At 32.1% G+C, this 18811-nt stretch overlaps 2 protein-coding genes across 8 annotated transcripts in view; one reads left to right on the top strand and one right to left on the bottom strand.

Moving 5' to 3' along the window:
* The first annotated feature begins 1925 nt into the window (after window positions 1-1925).
* LOC134705994 (tripartite motif-containing protein 42-like) lies at window positions 1926-2960 on the top strand. Its single transcript, XM_063564707.1, has one exon. The coding sequence runs from the start codon at window positions 1926-1928 to the stop codon at window positions 2958-2960; it is 1035 nt and encodes a 344-aa protein (XP_063420777.1).
* Window positions 2961-14268: 11308 nt separating this feature from the next.
* The window catches only part of LOC134707950 (ras-specific guanine nucleotide-releasing factor RalGPS2-like), a 53446-nt gene continuing 48903 nt past the window's right edge, over window positions 14269-18811 (bottom strand). For all 7 annotated transcript variants that reach the window (XM_063568126.1, XM_063568131.1, XM_063568128.1 and 4 more), the window contains 5 exons: window positions 18290-18395; window positions 17964-18056; window positions 17595-17700; window positions 17095-17186; window positions 14269-16072 (listed from right to left, as the gene is read on the bottom strand). In XM_063568126.1, coding sequence (XP_063424196.1) covers window positions 16043-16072; window positions 17095-17186; window positions 17595-17700; window positions 17964-18056; window positions 18290-18395 — 427 coding nt within the window. In that variant the 3' untranslated portion in view covers window positions 14269-16042. The remainder of the gene's footprint in view (window positions 16073-17094; window positions 17187-17594; window positions 17701-17963; window positions 18057-18289; window positions 18396-18811) is intronic.

Raw genomic sequence — 18811 nt, 5'->3', positions numbered from 1 at the left:
ACATATACAACTAATTCCTAGGCGCCAATAACCAGGGTTTATAGTTTGTGCTCCTGAAATTGTTTTAGAACATCTATGTTTAAGTGTTTTGCATGTACCCATCCACACCCATTTCCCAAAATTTGTTAAACAAAAAGCCATGTAGTTTAATGTATTTTTCCTAAATTGACCTTGCACTTCAAGATTTGGGTGTCATGTCTGATATCTGTTCAATGGCATATCCCCCATATTTACTGAAGTGATTTTTTTTTATAGAATTTGATCTAAAACATATTTTTATTTCCATCATTATCAAAATAAAAAAAAAAACAACATTGGCAATGTAAATGTTTGATTTTATATTTATTCTTTTTAATAAAAGGATTGCTATGTAAAACAAAACATACGAATCTGAAGTAAAAATAAAATGCAAAAATTGAAATGGCTACAGTAAATTCATAATTATTGCATGCATTTATTACTGTGATTTTGTTAATTTAGACTAAAATGTGATTTAATTTTTGCAAAACTGAGAAAAATCCATTTCAATCATATACAAATTTTCAAAATGCAAATTTCAATTATTGCAATTATAACCCTGTTGAATGTGTTGCAATAATAAAAACATTGCAATAATTTCTGAATTTACAGTATTTTAATATCGTTGATAGAATAAGGCAGTTGTGATAGTTATAGCACTAATTCATAGGTGCTTAAATTCAAGGATATTTATATAAACTGAATGCAAATGTCCTATAACTTATAATATCTGCAAAAATCTGTGTTTTTTTTTTTACTGATCTGCCCACTTAGGTTATTTTAAATTGGGGACATAAAGTGTTAACCGTAAACATCATTGTGCAACAAATAGTTAAACAGATTTTTTACTATAAGTAAAAATATTGAGCCAATTTTGAATATCTTAAGTCTTCTATGATGAATTACAATGCAAGTTTATGTTGATTTGACACATCTATTTTTTGTTCTTTTTTTTTAAGAATTTCGTGGTAGGTTTGTTGTTTGTGTAGAATAATTTTCAGAATGCTTTCTAGTTTGTACATATATATTTTTTTATTTCAAACTTAAACGTATTTTCAATAATTACCCCAACTGTTCAATGTTTGACCTCTGTTGTCTTATTAAGCTGTGCCTGTGGAGCATTTAATTTCAGTTTGTTGCAGAAACAATGACAAATACAGTGAAACTTTAAATGGCATGTTTAAACAATATTACATTCATTAAATAATCCATGATGCAAGATTGGCTGGTTGAGTGATTGAGGCTCTTAGGAGTGTCTTGGTGAGATACAGACTTTAGAAAGTTGATTATTTTATTGAAATCTTGACAGAGTAAAAGAAAAATTATTATGACAGTTTTTTAATAGATAAAATTACAAATTTATAAGATCTTGTGGCTTTACCCAATGCATTATTTACATATCTTTCTTGTCCATCAATTCTGCATTTATATTGCCTTGTCTTTGGTATAATGAGTGCACAGAGTGTTGTGTAATAAAAATATCAAGTGCACTAAAGGACCATTCAGGATTAGCAATACTCTTAAAAGTCTTTGATTTTGAATCCTATGCTATCTTCATAAAATACATGCACCATTTTACTCAATTGTTTATTGGAACCTGAGAGGGTTTTTATAGTAAAAAGGTTTAGGTCATAAGTTAGTTTTATTTATCAATAGGAAGAATTTAAAGTCTTTAAGTACAAACTATTATATTCTTCATGAAGTAGTTTAACAAATAATACGATTAAAGTCATTTAAATCAAAGATAATTAAACCTTATTATCTGATCTTCACAATTTAGCTCTTGCATACATAACTAATTGTATTTTATTCACCCAAATATTAAGTATTGTGTTTAAATAAGCATTACCTAATAAATATACAACAAGGAAGAATGCAAGAATAAATGTTGTTTTGATATTTTCTAAATGGCGACTTCTAATTCAGCCCAGATAATTCAGTTCCCTATTGGATGTCAGCTCTGTCAGAGCACAAATACAATTCAGTGGAAATGTGTGAATTGTCAGCTTTTAATGTGCACCAGTTGTATAGATAACATACATCTCAGGATTGCTAAACACCATTCAGTTATACATATTGATGACATAGGGGAATTAGATTCAGGAGAAAGTTTTAATTTCAGTGATGGCCTTTGCAATCAACATGCAAATCAGGTTTGCTGCTCATATTGCAGAACATGTAAAACAGTTGTCTGTTTGAAATGTGTTATGACATTGCATAATGGACACGAGTTTGTAGAAGAAGAGGAATTTTTAAGTAAAAAGAAAAAGATATGGGAGGGAAACAAAAATGCGTTGAAAAAATTAGATGATCTGTATACAACAGAAGCCAAATTGAGAAAGATAAAAGAATCGGAGGATACCATGTATAATAAAGCAAAAGAAAATATTCAGAATAGAGCGACAACTGATTGGGAATACTGGTCTAAAAAACTTCTTGAATTAGAGGTGAAAAAGCTATCTGTTAATCAGGGAATTGAAAGAGAATTAAGAAACTTAGACAGAGAGAAAGAAAAGTTTCAAGAGGCGATTAATATTGTAGATGTAATAAAAAGTTCTAAAGATGTTTGTCAGTTCTTTGAAAAGTTTGACGAGGTGATTACTTCATTGAACTGTGAACTTGTTCCTTTTAAATCAAACTTTGGATCTATATCAGACTTTGTTGAAGGGGAATATTTAGAAAGTAAATTAAGTCAGCAAAAAAGAAATAATTCAAAAGAAAAAAATAGTTTTAAAGTTGTTAACCAGTATACTACTGATATAATGAGCATTCATTTTCTAACGGAGTTATCTGATCAAACACTGTTGATGTCTGACAGTCAATCAAAAGTAATACAGCATGTTAAATTAGAAGTAAACACTGTCCAAGTGATATCTAACTTTAATATCCAGATACAAGGCATGACAATCAGTCCATTTGGTGACATACTTTTATCAACTTAAGACGAAAAGCTTAAAGTATTAGATATGAAGACTGGTGAAATAACAAATTCAGTATACAATGTTCATCCTTTAAAGACAATTATGATGTATCTAACTAAAGATAATAAAGTCATAATAGGGGCCAAGTCTCCAGGCCCAGCATTCCCTGCCGCAGGAAGACGAGTTGTGATGGTCATGGATCAAGAAGGGAACCATCTGAAGGAGTATGAATATGACAATAAAAACAAGCCATTATTTACATACCCCCGCTCTGTAACCAGTAGTGATGGTAATATATTTGTGATAGACAGGGTCGATGCTGATAGGAGAGGAAGAGTGGTAGTATTAGGAGAGAGGGGAAATGTTTTGATTTTAGCAAAAGCTACATATAGATCATGAATCAGGTATCAGGATGAGAGTTATTATTATTGCAATAATCAAGGAGTTAAATGATTCTCATTAGTAAAAACCTTTAATTTCTGAATTTACAGTATATAAAATACAGGTCTATCATGTAGCAAATAATTCCCCAATCAAATGGCAAAATCAAAAGCTCAAGCACATCAAATGAATGGATAACATCTGTCTTATTCCTGACTTGGTACAGGCATTGTCTTCTGTAAAAATTGTTGATTAGACATGGCTTTAAAGCTAGCTAAACCTCTCACTTGTTTGACTCGCATCAAATTCCATTATATTGACAATGATGTGTGAACAAAACAAACAGACATAATAGGTAAAAATGTCAAAAATGGGGTCACAGCAGTCAAAATTTACAATAGCACAATAACATAATAACGGGATGTATAAGTACAGACCCACGTTTTTATGTAAAAAAAAAAAAAGAACAGCCAAACCAGCATATAGACACAGAACATTAACAAGAATGAAAGACAACAATACAAAAATTATCAGAAAACAATAACAGAATAGCGGGATAAAAGCACAGAGTGCCGTCTAATGGATATCACCAAAACAGGCTAAACAGTAAGAGTATTTTTTAGAAAGACTAATAAAAGAATTATATAACACGTTATTAAGACGATAAACAATGTCAGTACCCAGAATATATACTTCAAGACCATCGTGTAATATTTTTGAAATTGATTCGGAAATTTAATGACAAGGTCTTGGTACCTTCCAAGAAAAAGGACGATAAGTTATTTGATATATCCCTGGTTCATCAACTGTCTGCTCAGACACTGGTGACATTTTAAAAAGTTTGAGAAGGAGCTGCAAGCTCTTAAATACCGAATAAGTTTAGAAATGTTTATCCCATATGCAGGTGAAGTTTGTATATTGCTAATAAGGTGGGGAAAATCGATAATTTCAAAATTAAAATCTTCGTCATAGATTCTGGTACTGAGATTTCTGTGTGTCAAACTCGAGGTATAAGTCTAAAAATGAGGCGGAGAAAGCCGTGTCTGTTGTTTCTAGAACTGGGGGATATATTAATGGAAACCTATTAGAAAAGTCTGAATTGTTAATGGAAAGAACATCACCAATATATCTTAATGTGAAATTCAATAACCTGGCTTATTTGATGTTCTTGTTTTGACAAGTGTCTGAAGGAACTTCGTTTCAAATGAAAATAAGGAGAGGCGTACAGTTTGTTCCCATAGTGAATGCCGAAAATTTTCTGAAAAATTCTACCTCCGTATTCAACAAATATGTTGTCAATAAGAAACTCCAGCATACACCTCACTTGTTCCTCTATGTAGCATGGCTTTCCTTTTTTTTCAATATTGACAAAATATGTATTACCAATGTTATTGCCACTGATCGGGCGTTTTATTTTGCTTAATGAGAGTCTGTTTGAAGATGTGTGTGATAAGGATGATTGCCGTTATATTTTTAGTTATATAATTTTTAATCACATATCAGTGTTATCAAAGGGAATTGCAATAGAATAAGATTAACATAAAACACCTATTTAAAGGTGGACTGGTTTATTATGAGCGAAACGGTTAAACTCCACCCGGTCAAGTGAAATGAATTGAGTAATATCCCAAAGTTATAAATGTATAGACTCATTCAGATCATCGTCCTAGTGACACTGGCAATATAACATATACACAGCAGGGCCGTAACTACATTGAGGCAAATGAGGCAAATGCCTCATGCTTGAAATTTCAAAAAAAATAAAAAAAAGTTAAAAAATATTTTTTTTTGTTCATTTATTGTCCAAAACTGTATTACTATAGTCTGGGTGTTGACTTTCATTTGTAAACGTCAGATTTTGCGATGTTGCATGTCCATTGATGTCCAGATATTATGCGAGAAAATATTTTTTGACTATACGATGCTACTGATGACTGGACACATAATAAAAATGGTCGTTCCTTCATGGGGAATTGAATTTGATTTCAAAGAATACAAAACTGTTTTTTTTTGCAGATACGACTAGATAGCTGACATGGTTTAAATTAAAGTAAGGTCACCCAATTCCTGGTATCAGATAATTTGAAAAAACCAACAATGTATTGCTATATGACCTTTTACATTGAAGCCCTGTTAAACTTGCATTAAGTCGTGTTCAGACCCTTAAACAGAAAATAAAGAAATATGGAGTAAACGTGCACGGGCCTTATCCCACAGATTATCAATGCATAGAAAAAATACAAATGCTCAATAGTCAAAGTTTTTATTCCTGTTCTCCTGTTCTTTATCTTGAAAGTTGCTTGAGGGTCTTCAACAATAAGAATCATTAATACCGTAAAACACGGTCAAGATGGTCCCTAGTGTCGATTTAAGCAGTATATTTTAAAAAGTATTTAGTACTTAAATGCATGATTTTTTATTAGTTATTGGTGGCTTTGGACTAGCTGTCAGATAACTGCGAGTACTCTCAGATCTGTTCATTGTGTCTTTTTGTGTCGGGATGTTTAAGTACCCGGCCACGTCTACTTGTATGTTTGTCCATCTGATGAGTTTGAGCCTTTTTCAACTGATTTTATAGTTCGTTGTTTATTGTACTGTTATACCACTGTCCCAGGTTAGGGGAGGGTTGGGATCCCGCTAATATGTTTAGCCCCGCCACATTGTTTATGTATGTAAAATTGAGAATGGAAATGGGGAATGTGTCAAAGAGACAACAACCCGACCAAATAAGAAAACAACAGCAGAAGGTCACCAACAGGTCTTCAATGTAGCGAGAAATTCCCGCACCCGGAGGCGTCCTTCAGCTGGCCCCTAAACTAATATATACTAGTTCAGTGATAATGAACGCCATACTTATTTCCAAATTGTACACAAGAAACTAAAATAAAAATAATACAAGGCTAACAAAGGCCAGAGGCTCCTGACTTGGGACAGGCGCAAAAATGCGGCGGGGTTAAACATGTTTGTGAGATCTCAACCCTCCCCCTATACCTCTAACCGATGTAAAAAAGTAAACGCATAACAATACGCACATTAAAATTCAGTTCAAGAGAAGTCCGAGTCTGATGTCAGAAGATGTAACCAAAGAAAATAAATGACAATAATACATAAATAACAACAGACTACTAGCCTGTCCCAAGTCAGGAGCCTGCAATTCAGTGGTTGTCGTTTGTTTATGTGTTACATATTTGTTTTTTTCTTTCATTTTTTTTTCATAAATAAGGCCGTTAGTTTTCTCGTTTGAATTGTTTTACATTGTCTTATCGGGGCCTTTTATAGCTGACTATGCGGTATGTGCTTTGTTCATTGTTGAAGGCCGTACGGTGAACTATAGTTGTTAATGTCTGTGTCATTTTGGTCTTTTGTGGGTATTTGTCTTATTGGCAATCATACCACATCTTTTTTTTTTATATTAAAGTATAATACTGCACTGTCACTATATTTTTAATCTAGTCATTTAAAATCCCCAAAGTCTAAGCACAATACAAGACCAGAACAGACAGACAGATCTGGTATTGATGATTATGAGAATTACGACATTTGCTTCATCCTACATATCGGCCTTTTAATGGTGTCCCTAAAATCTAAAAGACTTGAAGTTTTAAATTACAATGAATCTTTGTTTTTGCTTTGAGACCAGAATATTGTCGGAAAAAAAAAGCTAAAAGTTATTTATGTTTCAATGTAAGAAAGAGTCCGAGAAACACTCAGAATGCACGATTTTGCGTTATTTCGCTCAGAGCTTCTGGGGGCCTTGAGCGGCCCCCAGACCCCTCGCCTAAAATTTTGCCTCACAATTACAAGAGGCTAGTTACGGCCCTGCACAGCCATGTTCAGTTTTCCTTACAAACATTTTGGTTTTTGATGACACAGTACAACACTGTCGCATTTCAAAATGTGAGACCAAGGGCTTCAAAACTTGTGCTATTTTAATTACAGATGCTGAATTCACTAGCAATTTGACCAAGAAGTCATAATTTACCAGAAGTTACGATGATCTGAACTGTAAATCGATAAATGTCGTCTACGGATTAGAGTGCAACCTTCGCGGATTGGTATACGTCGGTGAAACGAAAGGAAGGCTAAACAAACGTATGTGCGGTCATAGATCAGACATTAACCTAAATGCTAACGACATTATATACCAGCATTTCAATCAGCCCGATCATTCCATCGTTTCTGTGACAGTTCGCATTATCGAAAAGATATACCATAGCTCTAATAATCCTAATCTTTCAACGACTCTCCGTAGACAAAAAGAAGACTAATGGATTAGACAATTGGGAACTGCAACACCGTATGGCTGCAATGACAAAATTGATGGTATAGGTATTTTATCTAGTCCTTCGTGTAACTCGGTGAATGTGATGAATATTTTCAACTCGACTCCTCAACGTAGACGCAGTCATGGTCATCGTAATTATACATCACCTTCTCTGCATGATGTCTCTATTAATGACTTGCTGCCATTCAAGTATCTTGTCTTAGGGAGGGATAAATCTTACTTTGTAAAGAATCACTCTGATTCAAACAAAAAATTCTCTGAAACCGATATTATCAAGATGCTAGATTTCTTGATTGACAACATATTTGTTACGTTCGGAGGACATGTTTTCCAACAGACTGTCGGCATCCCAAATGGGAACAAACTGTGCCCCTCTACTTGCCGACTTGTTTCTTTATTATTATGAGGCTGACTTCATGCAGGAACTTCTTAGGAAGAAAGATAAGAAGTTAGCAATATCCTTTAACTCTACTTTCCGCTATATAGATGACGTTCTTTCACTAAACAATTCAAAATTTGGTGACTATGTGGAACGCATCTATCCCATCGAATTGGAGATGCAGGATACTACAGATACAGTTAAGTCGGCTTCATATCTTGACTTACATCTAGAAATTGACAATGAGGGTAGGTTGAAAACAAAACTTTACGACAAAAGGATGATTTCAGCTTTCCAATTGTGAACTTTCCATTTCTAAGTAGCAACATTCCAGCAGCACGTGCATACGGGTATATATCTCCCAATTGATACGATATTCCCGTGCTTGCATTTCCTATCATGATTGTCTTGATAGAGGGTTACTGCTCACAAGGAAGCTATTAAACCAAGAGTTCCAAATGGTGAAGTTGAAATCATCCCTTCGTAAATTTTACGGACGCCATCACGAGTTGGTTGACCGTTATGGAATAACCGTTTCACAAATGATATCGGATGTGTTCCTTACGTCGTAACTACAATCCCCTTCCCTTTCATGAATGTGACCTACCGAATTAGACTATTTACCTGATTTGTAATCACATAAGCAACATGACGGGTGCCATATGTGGAGCAGGATCTGCTTACCCTTCCGGAGTACCTGAGATCACCCATAGTTTTTGGTGAGGTTACGTGTTGTTTATTCTTTAGTTTTCTATGTTGTGTCGTGTGTGCTATTGTTTTTCTGTTTTTCTTTTTCATTTTTAGCCTTGGCGTTGTCAGTTTGTTTTAGATTTATGAGTTTGACTGTCCCTTTGGTATCTTTCGTCCCTCTTTTATAAATGTATAGCGTATGCAAACCACTTTTATGTGAAAAAGCATTGTGGATTATTCCTTTTAGACAATTTTTCAATTTCACATTGGGAATAGTGGTACACAGGGTTGAAAAATCAAAAGTTTTGATAGAACTATTTCCAGATAAAGATCGAGATTTAAAGTTATCCAGGTGGCAATACCCTTAATCTGGTTCTTCTTTGGCATTCGATATTTAATCATTGAAGGCAGACAGTGGTTCACTAATTTAATGGTTCTCACAAAATAAAATACAGGCTAATCCAGAAAAAAATTAAATCCATAGCGATTGGTAGTAAAACACATAAAAAAAACAACATAGTTTTTAACTTAATAAACTAAATGGAAACAACATCAAATGCAATGATGAAGTAAAACTACTTGGAGTAACCATTTATGTTAAGCTCAACTTTAACCAACACATATCTAACATCTGCAAATACAAGAGCAGTCAGCTATTTAAACGTTCTGAAATGAATTGGGTCGCACTTGCCCAATTTGGAAAAAATGACAACATTACATTCTTTCATCCTGAGGTTATAGTAATCTCAGTTTCATCATGTCAAACATAAATTACCGTCCACTCACAAAACATTTTTGTAGCGGGCGCTACACAAAAACAAAATGAAAACTACAAGAACGTGCGCTCATATTCATCTACAATTACTTCAATAACTCATATGAACAATTACTCGAACAATGTAAATTACAAACACTTGAAATCAGAAGCATGAAAACCATGGCATTAGAAACTTACAAAATTGTGACAAAATCCAGTTCAGAGTTCTTGCACAATATATTAAATTTTAAAGATAACTCAAATAATTTTAGATATAAAGTCACAGATGATTTACCACAACTTAGAACTATAAGGTATGACAGAAGGAGTTTTAGCTATGAGGCAGCAAAGTTGTGGAACTCCATGTCTAACCATGCTCGGAGTCTCTCAACTTTGGAACTGTTCAAACATTTTATTTCAACATGGTGTTCTTCAGAAAACTGCTTCTGTAGCTCATGTAGACAAGAACTTTACTGTTTTACGGCTAGAATCTTCTGGTCCTGTGTTCTGTTTATTATGTATTTCTTTGCTTAGCTTTTGTCTTTGTGCCAGTTTTATTTTGTCTTGTTAGCTTACTTGATTTGATTTACGTATGTTTGCTTAGCTATTATATTATGCATGTGTTTTATTTGAATGTGTAGTCTGTCAAATGTGCTTATTATTTGTTTTGTTTTGTTTTTGAATATCAAGCCCGTTAATTTACTTACTTACTTACTTACTTTTCTTTAAAGTTTTTTTAAAAATCCACATTTGGTTTATAATACCACTTCGCGAGTTAACAGTTTCACAGTATTTCTGAAGACACTCTTTCACTGCGGACATATTTTTTGACAATCTAATCGATAAATTCTTTAGTCGAACATGCAGATGAGCCGGCAATGTACCCTTGTTTGTACGGGATTCTGTAAAGCTTATGTATTCAATAAAAGCAAGGTAAGTCCGCCAGTTTGTTGTTCAATGTAAGGTTTATTGCAGCCATGAAGCACTTATGATTTTCCAAAATCTCACCCTTATCAAATGATATGTTTTTGTATGTTGGATTCCCTGATTGCTCATTTACTTTTAAAAGACACTCGCAGTAATACGATTTCATATACAGACAATATTATTTGCAGCTTTGTCCGCAGGAACAACAACATACTTATCATATATCTGAAAACTGACTTTGGTCGGCCATTCACAGTTTTACAACTGATAAATGCAACGTTTTATCAGAGACCTGACTGTTTTGGCCCATTCTGACAGTGTCCAGTTCAACTTCTTCTCGTTAAACCAATGCTCTTGCATAGTCCTCAATGAAATCCATAATTATTTTGAAGTTATAGTTCCAATTGATGTGTTGGCGTTCTCTAAACTTAGGACCCTGAGAAATCACCTTTCGAAGATTTTCATGTTGGATAATGTTTAAATCCCCAGTAATAACATGTAATTATAAGGTGAGTGGGAACAGTCATCAGTGTTTTTTTTAAATTTTGTTCTTAATGAAGTTCCTGCAATGCTGGTTTATAATTAAATACTTTGGGTGCAATGGTTTTGTTTTAACTGTAAGATAATATAGGAACAGTCTAAATTTGAAAATAAATTGGAATGACTTTTATGTTATATATGTGACTTCCTTGTGATGTAGAACGTTATTGATGTTGATAGTATCAATTCCTATATTGGTAAAATGAACAGGAAAAAATATACCCTTTTCCTCATGTAAAGTTTCTGATAAAGACTTGAAGACTTTACCATGCAAACAAAGTCATGGTAAATGGAGATATTTTCAGACAGAAATTTCGTAATACAAGGCATCTGTATTAAACATAGGAAGTATCCAGGGCTTCTTCTATAACTCCTGAGATAAAACCTACTTTTATGCTGTCCAAGTGCTCAGTCTTGATTTTTATACTGTCCAAGTGCTCAGGCTGGATTTTCATGCACTAGTAATGTTTTGTCTGTTAATTGTTTGTCATGGTTAGTCAGTTTCTTTTGGACTTGATCCATTTTGAAATCCTATTTTTAGCCTCTTTTCTACCTTTTGAAATAAAAAGCATCATATAATGAGCTAATGCCACTGTTGCACTTGATACTCAATCCCAAGTGGAACATTTTGAAACATTCATCAAAGGCAAGACACAACTCTTTCATTAATTGATGATTTCATACATATCACTAAAGCTGTGTAGTGGTTAGCATGTTTAAGTGTGGCTTCTAGACTTAGTTACCAGCATATCTATTGATGTCATTCAAAAAATACATGCTAACAAAAATCAGAAAATATGGTGGGATTGCAATGTGACAACTTTCCACCAGAGACCAAATGACGTTACACGTAGCAACTGTGGGGCACTGTTCAGCATTAAACAATGGGAAAAACCTTTACTGCATAACAATCTATGTAATGTCGACAAGATAAATGTTAATCAATTCAAATGAGAAATTCATAGATGTACAAAAAGATTACTGGTAATGAAAATCCAATATAATATACAGTAACAAACAACACCCACTAAATTACATACTCCTGACTATATGTACGAACAAGTTTGTTTATCAGAGTTCCAAATCAATAGCGAATGTCTTTGACAAAATATGGCATCATAAATAAAAGGGGAGATATGAAGTATATAACACAAACAACAACAACCCAACAAGTATAAAAAAGAAGATGGGGTATGATTGCTAATGAGACAACTGTCCACAAGAGACCAAAATGACACGGACATTAACAACTATAGGTCACTGTACGGCCTTCAAAAATGAGCAAAGCCAATACAGTTAAACCATTTGACATCTAACTTTAAGACTAACACATCTATTATATGGCCCGAGAACAGTTATTTCGTAGTGCATTTCCTTTAGACAATAAATTCAAATTAAAAAAATTGCACCTGCTCTTTCACAAAAAGATTTTTACAGTGTAGTATACTACCAGTGATACAAATTATATCAAAGTTATAGAAACTTCTACCAGCTCTAACTCAAAATATTGACAATTCTGTGTTAAGGAGGTGTAAAATTCAGTTTGACAGCTTCAGACATGATAAAATTTGACCTTTTAGAACTGGACCAATTCACTACTTAACATAAAGTTTCAGCACCCAAATTTTTTTGACATGTAATTACATCCCCCTACTTAATATTTCATGCATTTAATATCCAGAAATAAATTGGGAAAGTGTATCAAATAAAACATGCAATGTATACACTGTTTACACTAGGGACTATATTGGTAGACAACGAAAACCAAAGGACAATAACTGTGTCCTTGGACCATATCTAGTATCATCCAATGTTTACAAAAAGAAAAAGATACATAGAAGCCTAATGAGGTGATTCCATTATAGAGCTGAAACACACAGACAGATCTTAGATCCAACATTGAAAGCCATGAATAGTTCATGTTTCAAAAAGCATGGGCTACATATGAAAAATCAAAATTCTAAATTTATATTTTTTAATTTTTTGTCATGAAATTTAGTTTATGTTTTATGAAGCAATTATGAGTAGTTTACATATATATTTTGGTATAACCTATACCATTACATTTTTTTTCTTAATATTTGTATGCATGCCAAAAATATTAACAATCATTGTAAAGAACTTAGTGTTTTCACAACTAACTTTATAAAAGCATTCAGTCTGAATAAGTTCTTTTGATCAGTACAAAATAGGATATTAGGTTCAAAAACCTAGTAAGCAAAGATTTAACTTTCTGTTGGTTAACTTTTTTCAGTTGATAAAATTTGCAACTACATGTAATTTAAAATAAACAAAAGTGTCTCACAAAACTAGGAATTTGCTATAAATAAAAATTCATTACAAATTATCAAATAAATTTACCCTGTAACTTATAACCACATTATAACATAATTCATATAAGAATGTAATTTGAAAGAAGAATATGTATAAATGAGAGAAAAAATTCTCATAACATACATGTACTAATAAAAAATTATAGAAGCGTACACCAAAACATTGTGATTGGTTTTAAAACGTTCTTTACTATTGAGACTCAACCAATGATGTAACATTATTTTGATTTTGGTGTAGGAACAATGAGATTACCCATAGATCTTTGGAATCTGCAAAGGCAAATAAATATTGACAACCCTTTTTAAAGGTATATAATTCTTAACCTACCATTTAAAGTTCAGCAACTTTAAACAAAATAAATAAGGAAATAAAATAACTGAAATCAGTTAAATAAAAAACCATGTTGGACTGAATGCAAAGGAATTAATTTAAAGCCATAAGGACTAACATATTTAAATACTGTATGGTAATGTTAATTACATTTTGTGTCAGATTTAAAGAGTTTCCATTACATTAAAATGTACAATGAGAGTAAACAAGATATTTAAAATCTCTCATGACTGTATATAAGAGGTGTGAATGTCACACACAAAACAAATATGTTATGATTATTAAAAGACAATATTGCACATAATAAGCAATAAATTATAAAACCTTATAAACAAAATAAAACTACAGAATAACAAAAACAGACATGGATTTAACCTGTCTCAGTTAGAATGGTGTATTTCCAATTCAATTTTCTCTAGCTGAACTTTGAACAGTCTGTTACAGTATTGAGGCCATAAAAAATCTATCAAAACTTTCAGTTTGCTGTTCATATCAAAGTTCCTATAATTGGATTATCTTACAATGAACTACTCCATGTGGGTTACTTCTACTTAAATGCCCTTGTTCAATTAGGGTTTCAAGAGCTTTGTTAAAAAGCCCCTCTATTTATGTGAATAAAAATGTTTTATTTGACGTTTAAAAAAAAATGATAACTGTTACTTTGACTTGCACAATAATATTCTTAATTCAATAAAAAAAAAAAAAATTTTCAACAGATATTTTGTTTCACTATTTCAGGAGCCTTTACAAAACACTCATTACATTAAGCACACAATAATAGCACTAAAATCTCAGCAGAAATCCATTTCAAAAGCACCACTTTCAAAATAACAAGTATTTCAAAATGTAACCTCTAGAAAGTAATGGGAAGGCATTTTCTTTCTAACCAAAAAAAATTAAAGGCCTGCATTATGAAACCATGAAATAGAAAGAAAATATTTCAATCTATTTAATTTTGCACTTAAAATCATAATTTAAATGATTTTTTTATAATCATGTTTTTGTTTTAAAATGAGAACAAAACATAAATCCTTACATGCTCACATTATTCATTCATAAGATGTTGTACATCCCTATATATGTAATATTTGAATTATATTCATACGTCTCAGTAAAACTTATAGTTTTTGTTATTTAATTAATGGTTTATAAAATTAAAATATTGATTTTCTACTAAACATGATATACAATGTCATTAAAAAAAATACACCCAACAGCAGACGTCAACAAGTTAAGTGTAGTCGCCCCAAACTATGGCAAGTCTACTCATTACAAGCAAGATGGCAAAAATCCTGACAATCCCAAGCATCATATTGCATAGCATATTAATGTACCATAAAGTAAAAGACAAGTCATTTAAGCATCTTTTGAAAATATTGTTTCTTTCATTTAGTATGAGTGCTTAGGGAGAACAGTGGCCAATTAGGTCATCAAATCTGACATGAATAGGGAAAAGATAAACATACGTGTTAAAAATGGTAACTGCATAAAAATTGTCAACTAACAATTGCATATCGAAATAATGTATGAATAAATTCATCAGATCTAATTAATATTTATTCTGCAAAAATCGAAATTCCCAAATATGGAATGCTTTATATTAAAATAATTTTAACTGGTCACAGTTTTTTCTTCTTCATTTGAATGTCAAGCACAGTACTGTCAACCACCTCTAAGGTTGATACAAAACTATAAACAGTTTAAAAAAATATATTTCAAACTGTGACCACATCAGCAGCTTAAATGACAGTCAGCCTAAAAATAGTTGATATTTGACCAGGCTACCATGGCAAAAGCTGACAATATAAATTATTATCAGAGAAATCCATAACATTGTTAAAATGGAAAAAATGAAAAAAAGTCAAATATTGAAACTATAACCATAGAAAATAGACATTTGACATTATTTCCTTCTGAAAACTAATAAAGAATATTCATTGCTTAAAAGTGTTGATATCTTTAGAGGATTTTTTTATATTTCAAACGTTCACAACAGCACAAGTGATGTTTTCTAAGTTCACAGTTTCACCCAATTGAAAGTACCTGTTATGGTTTTTTTTTATAATAATAAAGAAATTCAGTAATTTTACAAAGATAACATCTTCAGTAATGTCGCATTCAACCTTATTGTAAAGCGTTGATATATATTATGCTATATTTATCACATGATCCAGAAACATAAGAATTACATTAACAGAATTAAATAATAACTGGCATTAAAATACTGTTTATTATGACTGGTTCCCTTAAAGAGATAATACACTCCCATTAAAGTATATGTCCATATATGGTTATGATGACCATATTTAGATCACAAGAGTGCAATGCAATCACTGCCATTGTTTATTATGACAGAAGGGACTGAGTATTGTCACTATGGCAACCCTGACATCTTCCTTCATCACATTGTTTGGCAAACATTTGGCACAATGTTCGGTAAAGGTACCTATTGACTTCCCACCATTTGTAAATAAGAACTCTCAATCAAATGACATCAAATTAGCAGGAGTCTGAAATAAAAAACAAATTATATATGAAAAATAGACATGCATCTATCTTCAGAATACTTACTCAACCAAATAATGACTAAAAAAAAATGGGGAATGTGTCCATGTGTCTCTTTTAGTTGATTCAATTAGTGTATGTGAAAGATTTTAACTAATTTACTCATTAAAAACACTCTGATTCTAGCTTAAATATGAAAAATCTATCAAATATGCTAAAACATGTCACGTTTAAGATGATTTTTTGTCAAAAATGAAAGTGGCCGCGTTCGTGTTCATCCTCAACCTTTATATATGTTATGTATTATCATCAAATACAACTTATATTTCAATATTAAGGATGAACACAAATGCGGCCACTTTCATTTAAGACAGAAACCGTTTAAAATTTAACTAAAATGCTAAAATTATGAAGATTTCAGTAATTTAGCATGACTTAATGATGTTAGTACCAGAAATATGTGCATTGTATTGTCAAAAAACAGCCCATATTAATGTAGCAGAAGCATTCTTCTTTCCCAAAAAATAACTTAAAGTTTACATTTTAACAATTTTGTAAAACTGCTATATGTTGGGGCCAAAAAGAGGTCTTACTGAACCTATTCCTTTCAGGAGTCTAAAAATCTAAACATTATAAAATCAAAAAGAAAACAGAAATAAGCCTATACAATTTTAAAATCTATGTAAGAATAAACCAAATAAAAAGATTTATATGTATAGACTATCATAAAAGGGTTTATAGTTATAACAGCCCCGAGTCCTATGACAATAATATGTATATATAAAAAAGATGTGGTATGATTGCCAATGAGACAACTATCCACAAAAGACCAAAATGACACAAACATTAACAACTATAGGTCACCGTCTAGTCTATCATAAAGGATTTAAAATTATAACAGCCCAGAGTCCTAGTGCAATGATATGTTTGAGGCCTTATGTGACAGTGATAATCTCTATCTAACATTATTCAGGTTAAATTTTGTGCAATTGCATCTAATTTCTCCACTGATTGACAAACAAATTACCTGTGGTTGGAACCTGTTTGTGGCATCACTTAAATGTCTGCACCATTGTAAAGCCTGTGCCTGACTGCCACATCGAAATTTATAAACATTGCCTAAAACAAATACTGATCTGTAAGTTAATGTAGCTAATTATCAACTGAAATAAATAATTTGAACATTTGTGCTTTATTGATTTTACTGGTTCAATTCAAGATATAGTTGCAATAACATGTGAATATTTAAAACTCATTAGTTGAGAATACTGACAAACACTACATAGATAACTGAAAACTTAGCAATACGACCCCCATAATAAACCAGGGATGATCTTATTAGCTCTGGAAGGGTTAGCAATTTTAATTTTAATATTTTCTACTTAATATTCATTATGAACAATTCTCCGGTTATTTCATTTTCAAATATGTTTCATTTGTATTGTACACTTTAAGAATACTTGGAAATGATCCCAAACTTTAAGAATGTTAACAAATGCCATGCTGTTTAGCCAAAAGACATTTTACCTTTCATTGGATCTGTAAGCTGGAATGCATCAGGTTGAAGTGGATTATCTCCCATTACTACCATCCATCCCACTATTGATGTCATCTTTGTGGGACTGGTTTTAAACTATAAAACATAGAATTCAAATTCAAATGTATAAGCCAGGTTGTAGTAGAATTTAATCAATTCAAATTATGTGCTTGTGTCCTCCATGAATTTCTATTCTGCCAACAATATTGTATTTTTTATTTGGATTAAAACTGCAAATGATTTATTATGTTTATTTATTTTGAACATTTTCACAGAATAATGAGAAAAAATATGGAGAAAAAAAAAAATCAACTTTTAATTCAAATTTATATTATAATTCATCATTACAGTAAACTTACACATGATCTTTCTGACCCTCTTAATGTCTTGGCAGGATAATATAATAACGACGTTCCCCATAAGGCTACCCAGTATCTTGTCCACGATGAAACCTGAAAGTAACATACAATACAATCAGCACCAGTGTTTTCTAATAGTTTCTTCTTAGATTATTTAACATATCTTTAACTTGATAAAAAGTAGGAAGTTTTAAATTTGAACAATGCGTTGCCACAGATGATTAAAAAAAAACATTCTCCGAAGTAAAAAAACAGAAAAATATAACTTAATTTATTAAATCATCTCAATAATGGAGAAGGAATGTCTGATAGTAAAATAAACTTACCGTTGGTTTTTTGCCATCTTTTAAAATAGTTCTTCTCCGTAAACAACCTTCACAGGTGAAGTTTTGTCGGTAATTATTCTGTATGTCGTCAGATTCTCTCCATTGCCTGACAAAATAAAACATGCACATAAAAATGATAACTAAAATAAAAACAATCTCAATCCGTGGGGATTCTGAGGTATAGTTAGTATTAGCATAAAGAAAGTATAACAAGTGAAACTGCGAGCTACTGCTCACTGATGATACTCCCGCCGCAAGTGGATAATATTAATAGTGTAAAAATAAGCAAAGTGTTCGGTAAACAGGAAGTTATCGAGTGATGAATCTGAAAACACATCACACGGTATAGCTGACTTACATAAATCCTGAAACCAAATTTCAGAAATCCTTGTATTGTAGTTACTGAGAAAAATGTGACGAAAATTTTCAACTTGGCTATGATGTGTAAAATCATACAAGTGTTCGGTATACAGGAAGTTGTCAAGTGATCAATCTAAAAACGCATCACACGGTATAGCTAAC

This window comes from Mytilus trossulus, chromosome 2, assembly GCF_036588685.1.
Source record: "Mytilus trossulus isolate FHL-02 chromosome 2, PNRI_Mtr1.1.1.hap1, whole genome shotgun sequence".
Taxonomy (NCBI): domain Eukaryota; kingdom Metazoa; phylum Mollusca; class Bivalvia; order Mytilida; family Mytilidae; genus Mytilus; species Mytilus trossulus.
The sequence above is the reverse complement of the archived record's forward strand: the minus strand, read 5'-3'. Positions and strand labels throughout refer to the sequence as shown.

What these genes read in the sequence shown, in the direction of transcription:
- LOC134705994 (XM_063564707.1), top strand. Translation starts at nt 1,926, where the DNA reads ATGGCGACTTCTAATTCAGCCCAGATAATTCAGTTCCCTATTGGATGT.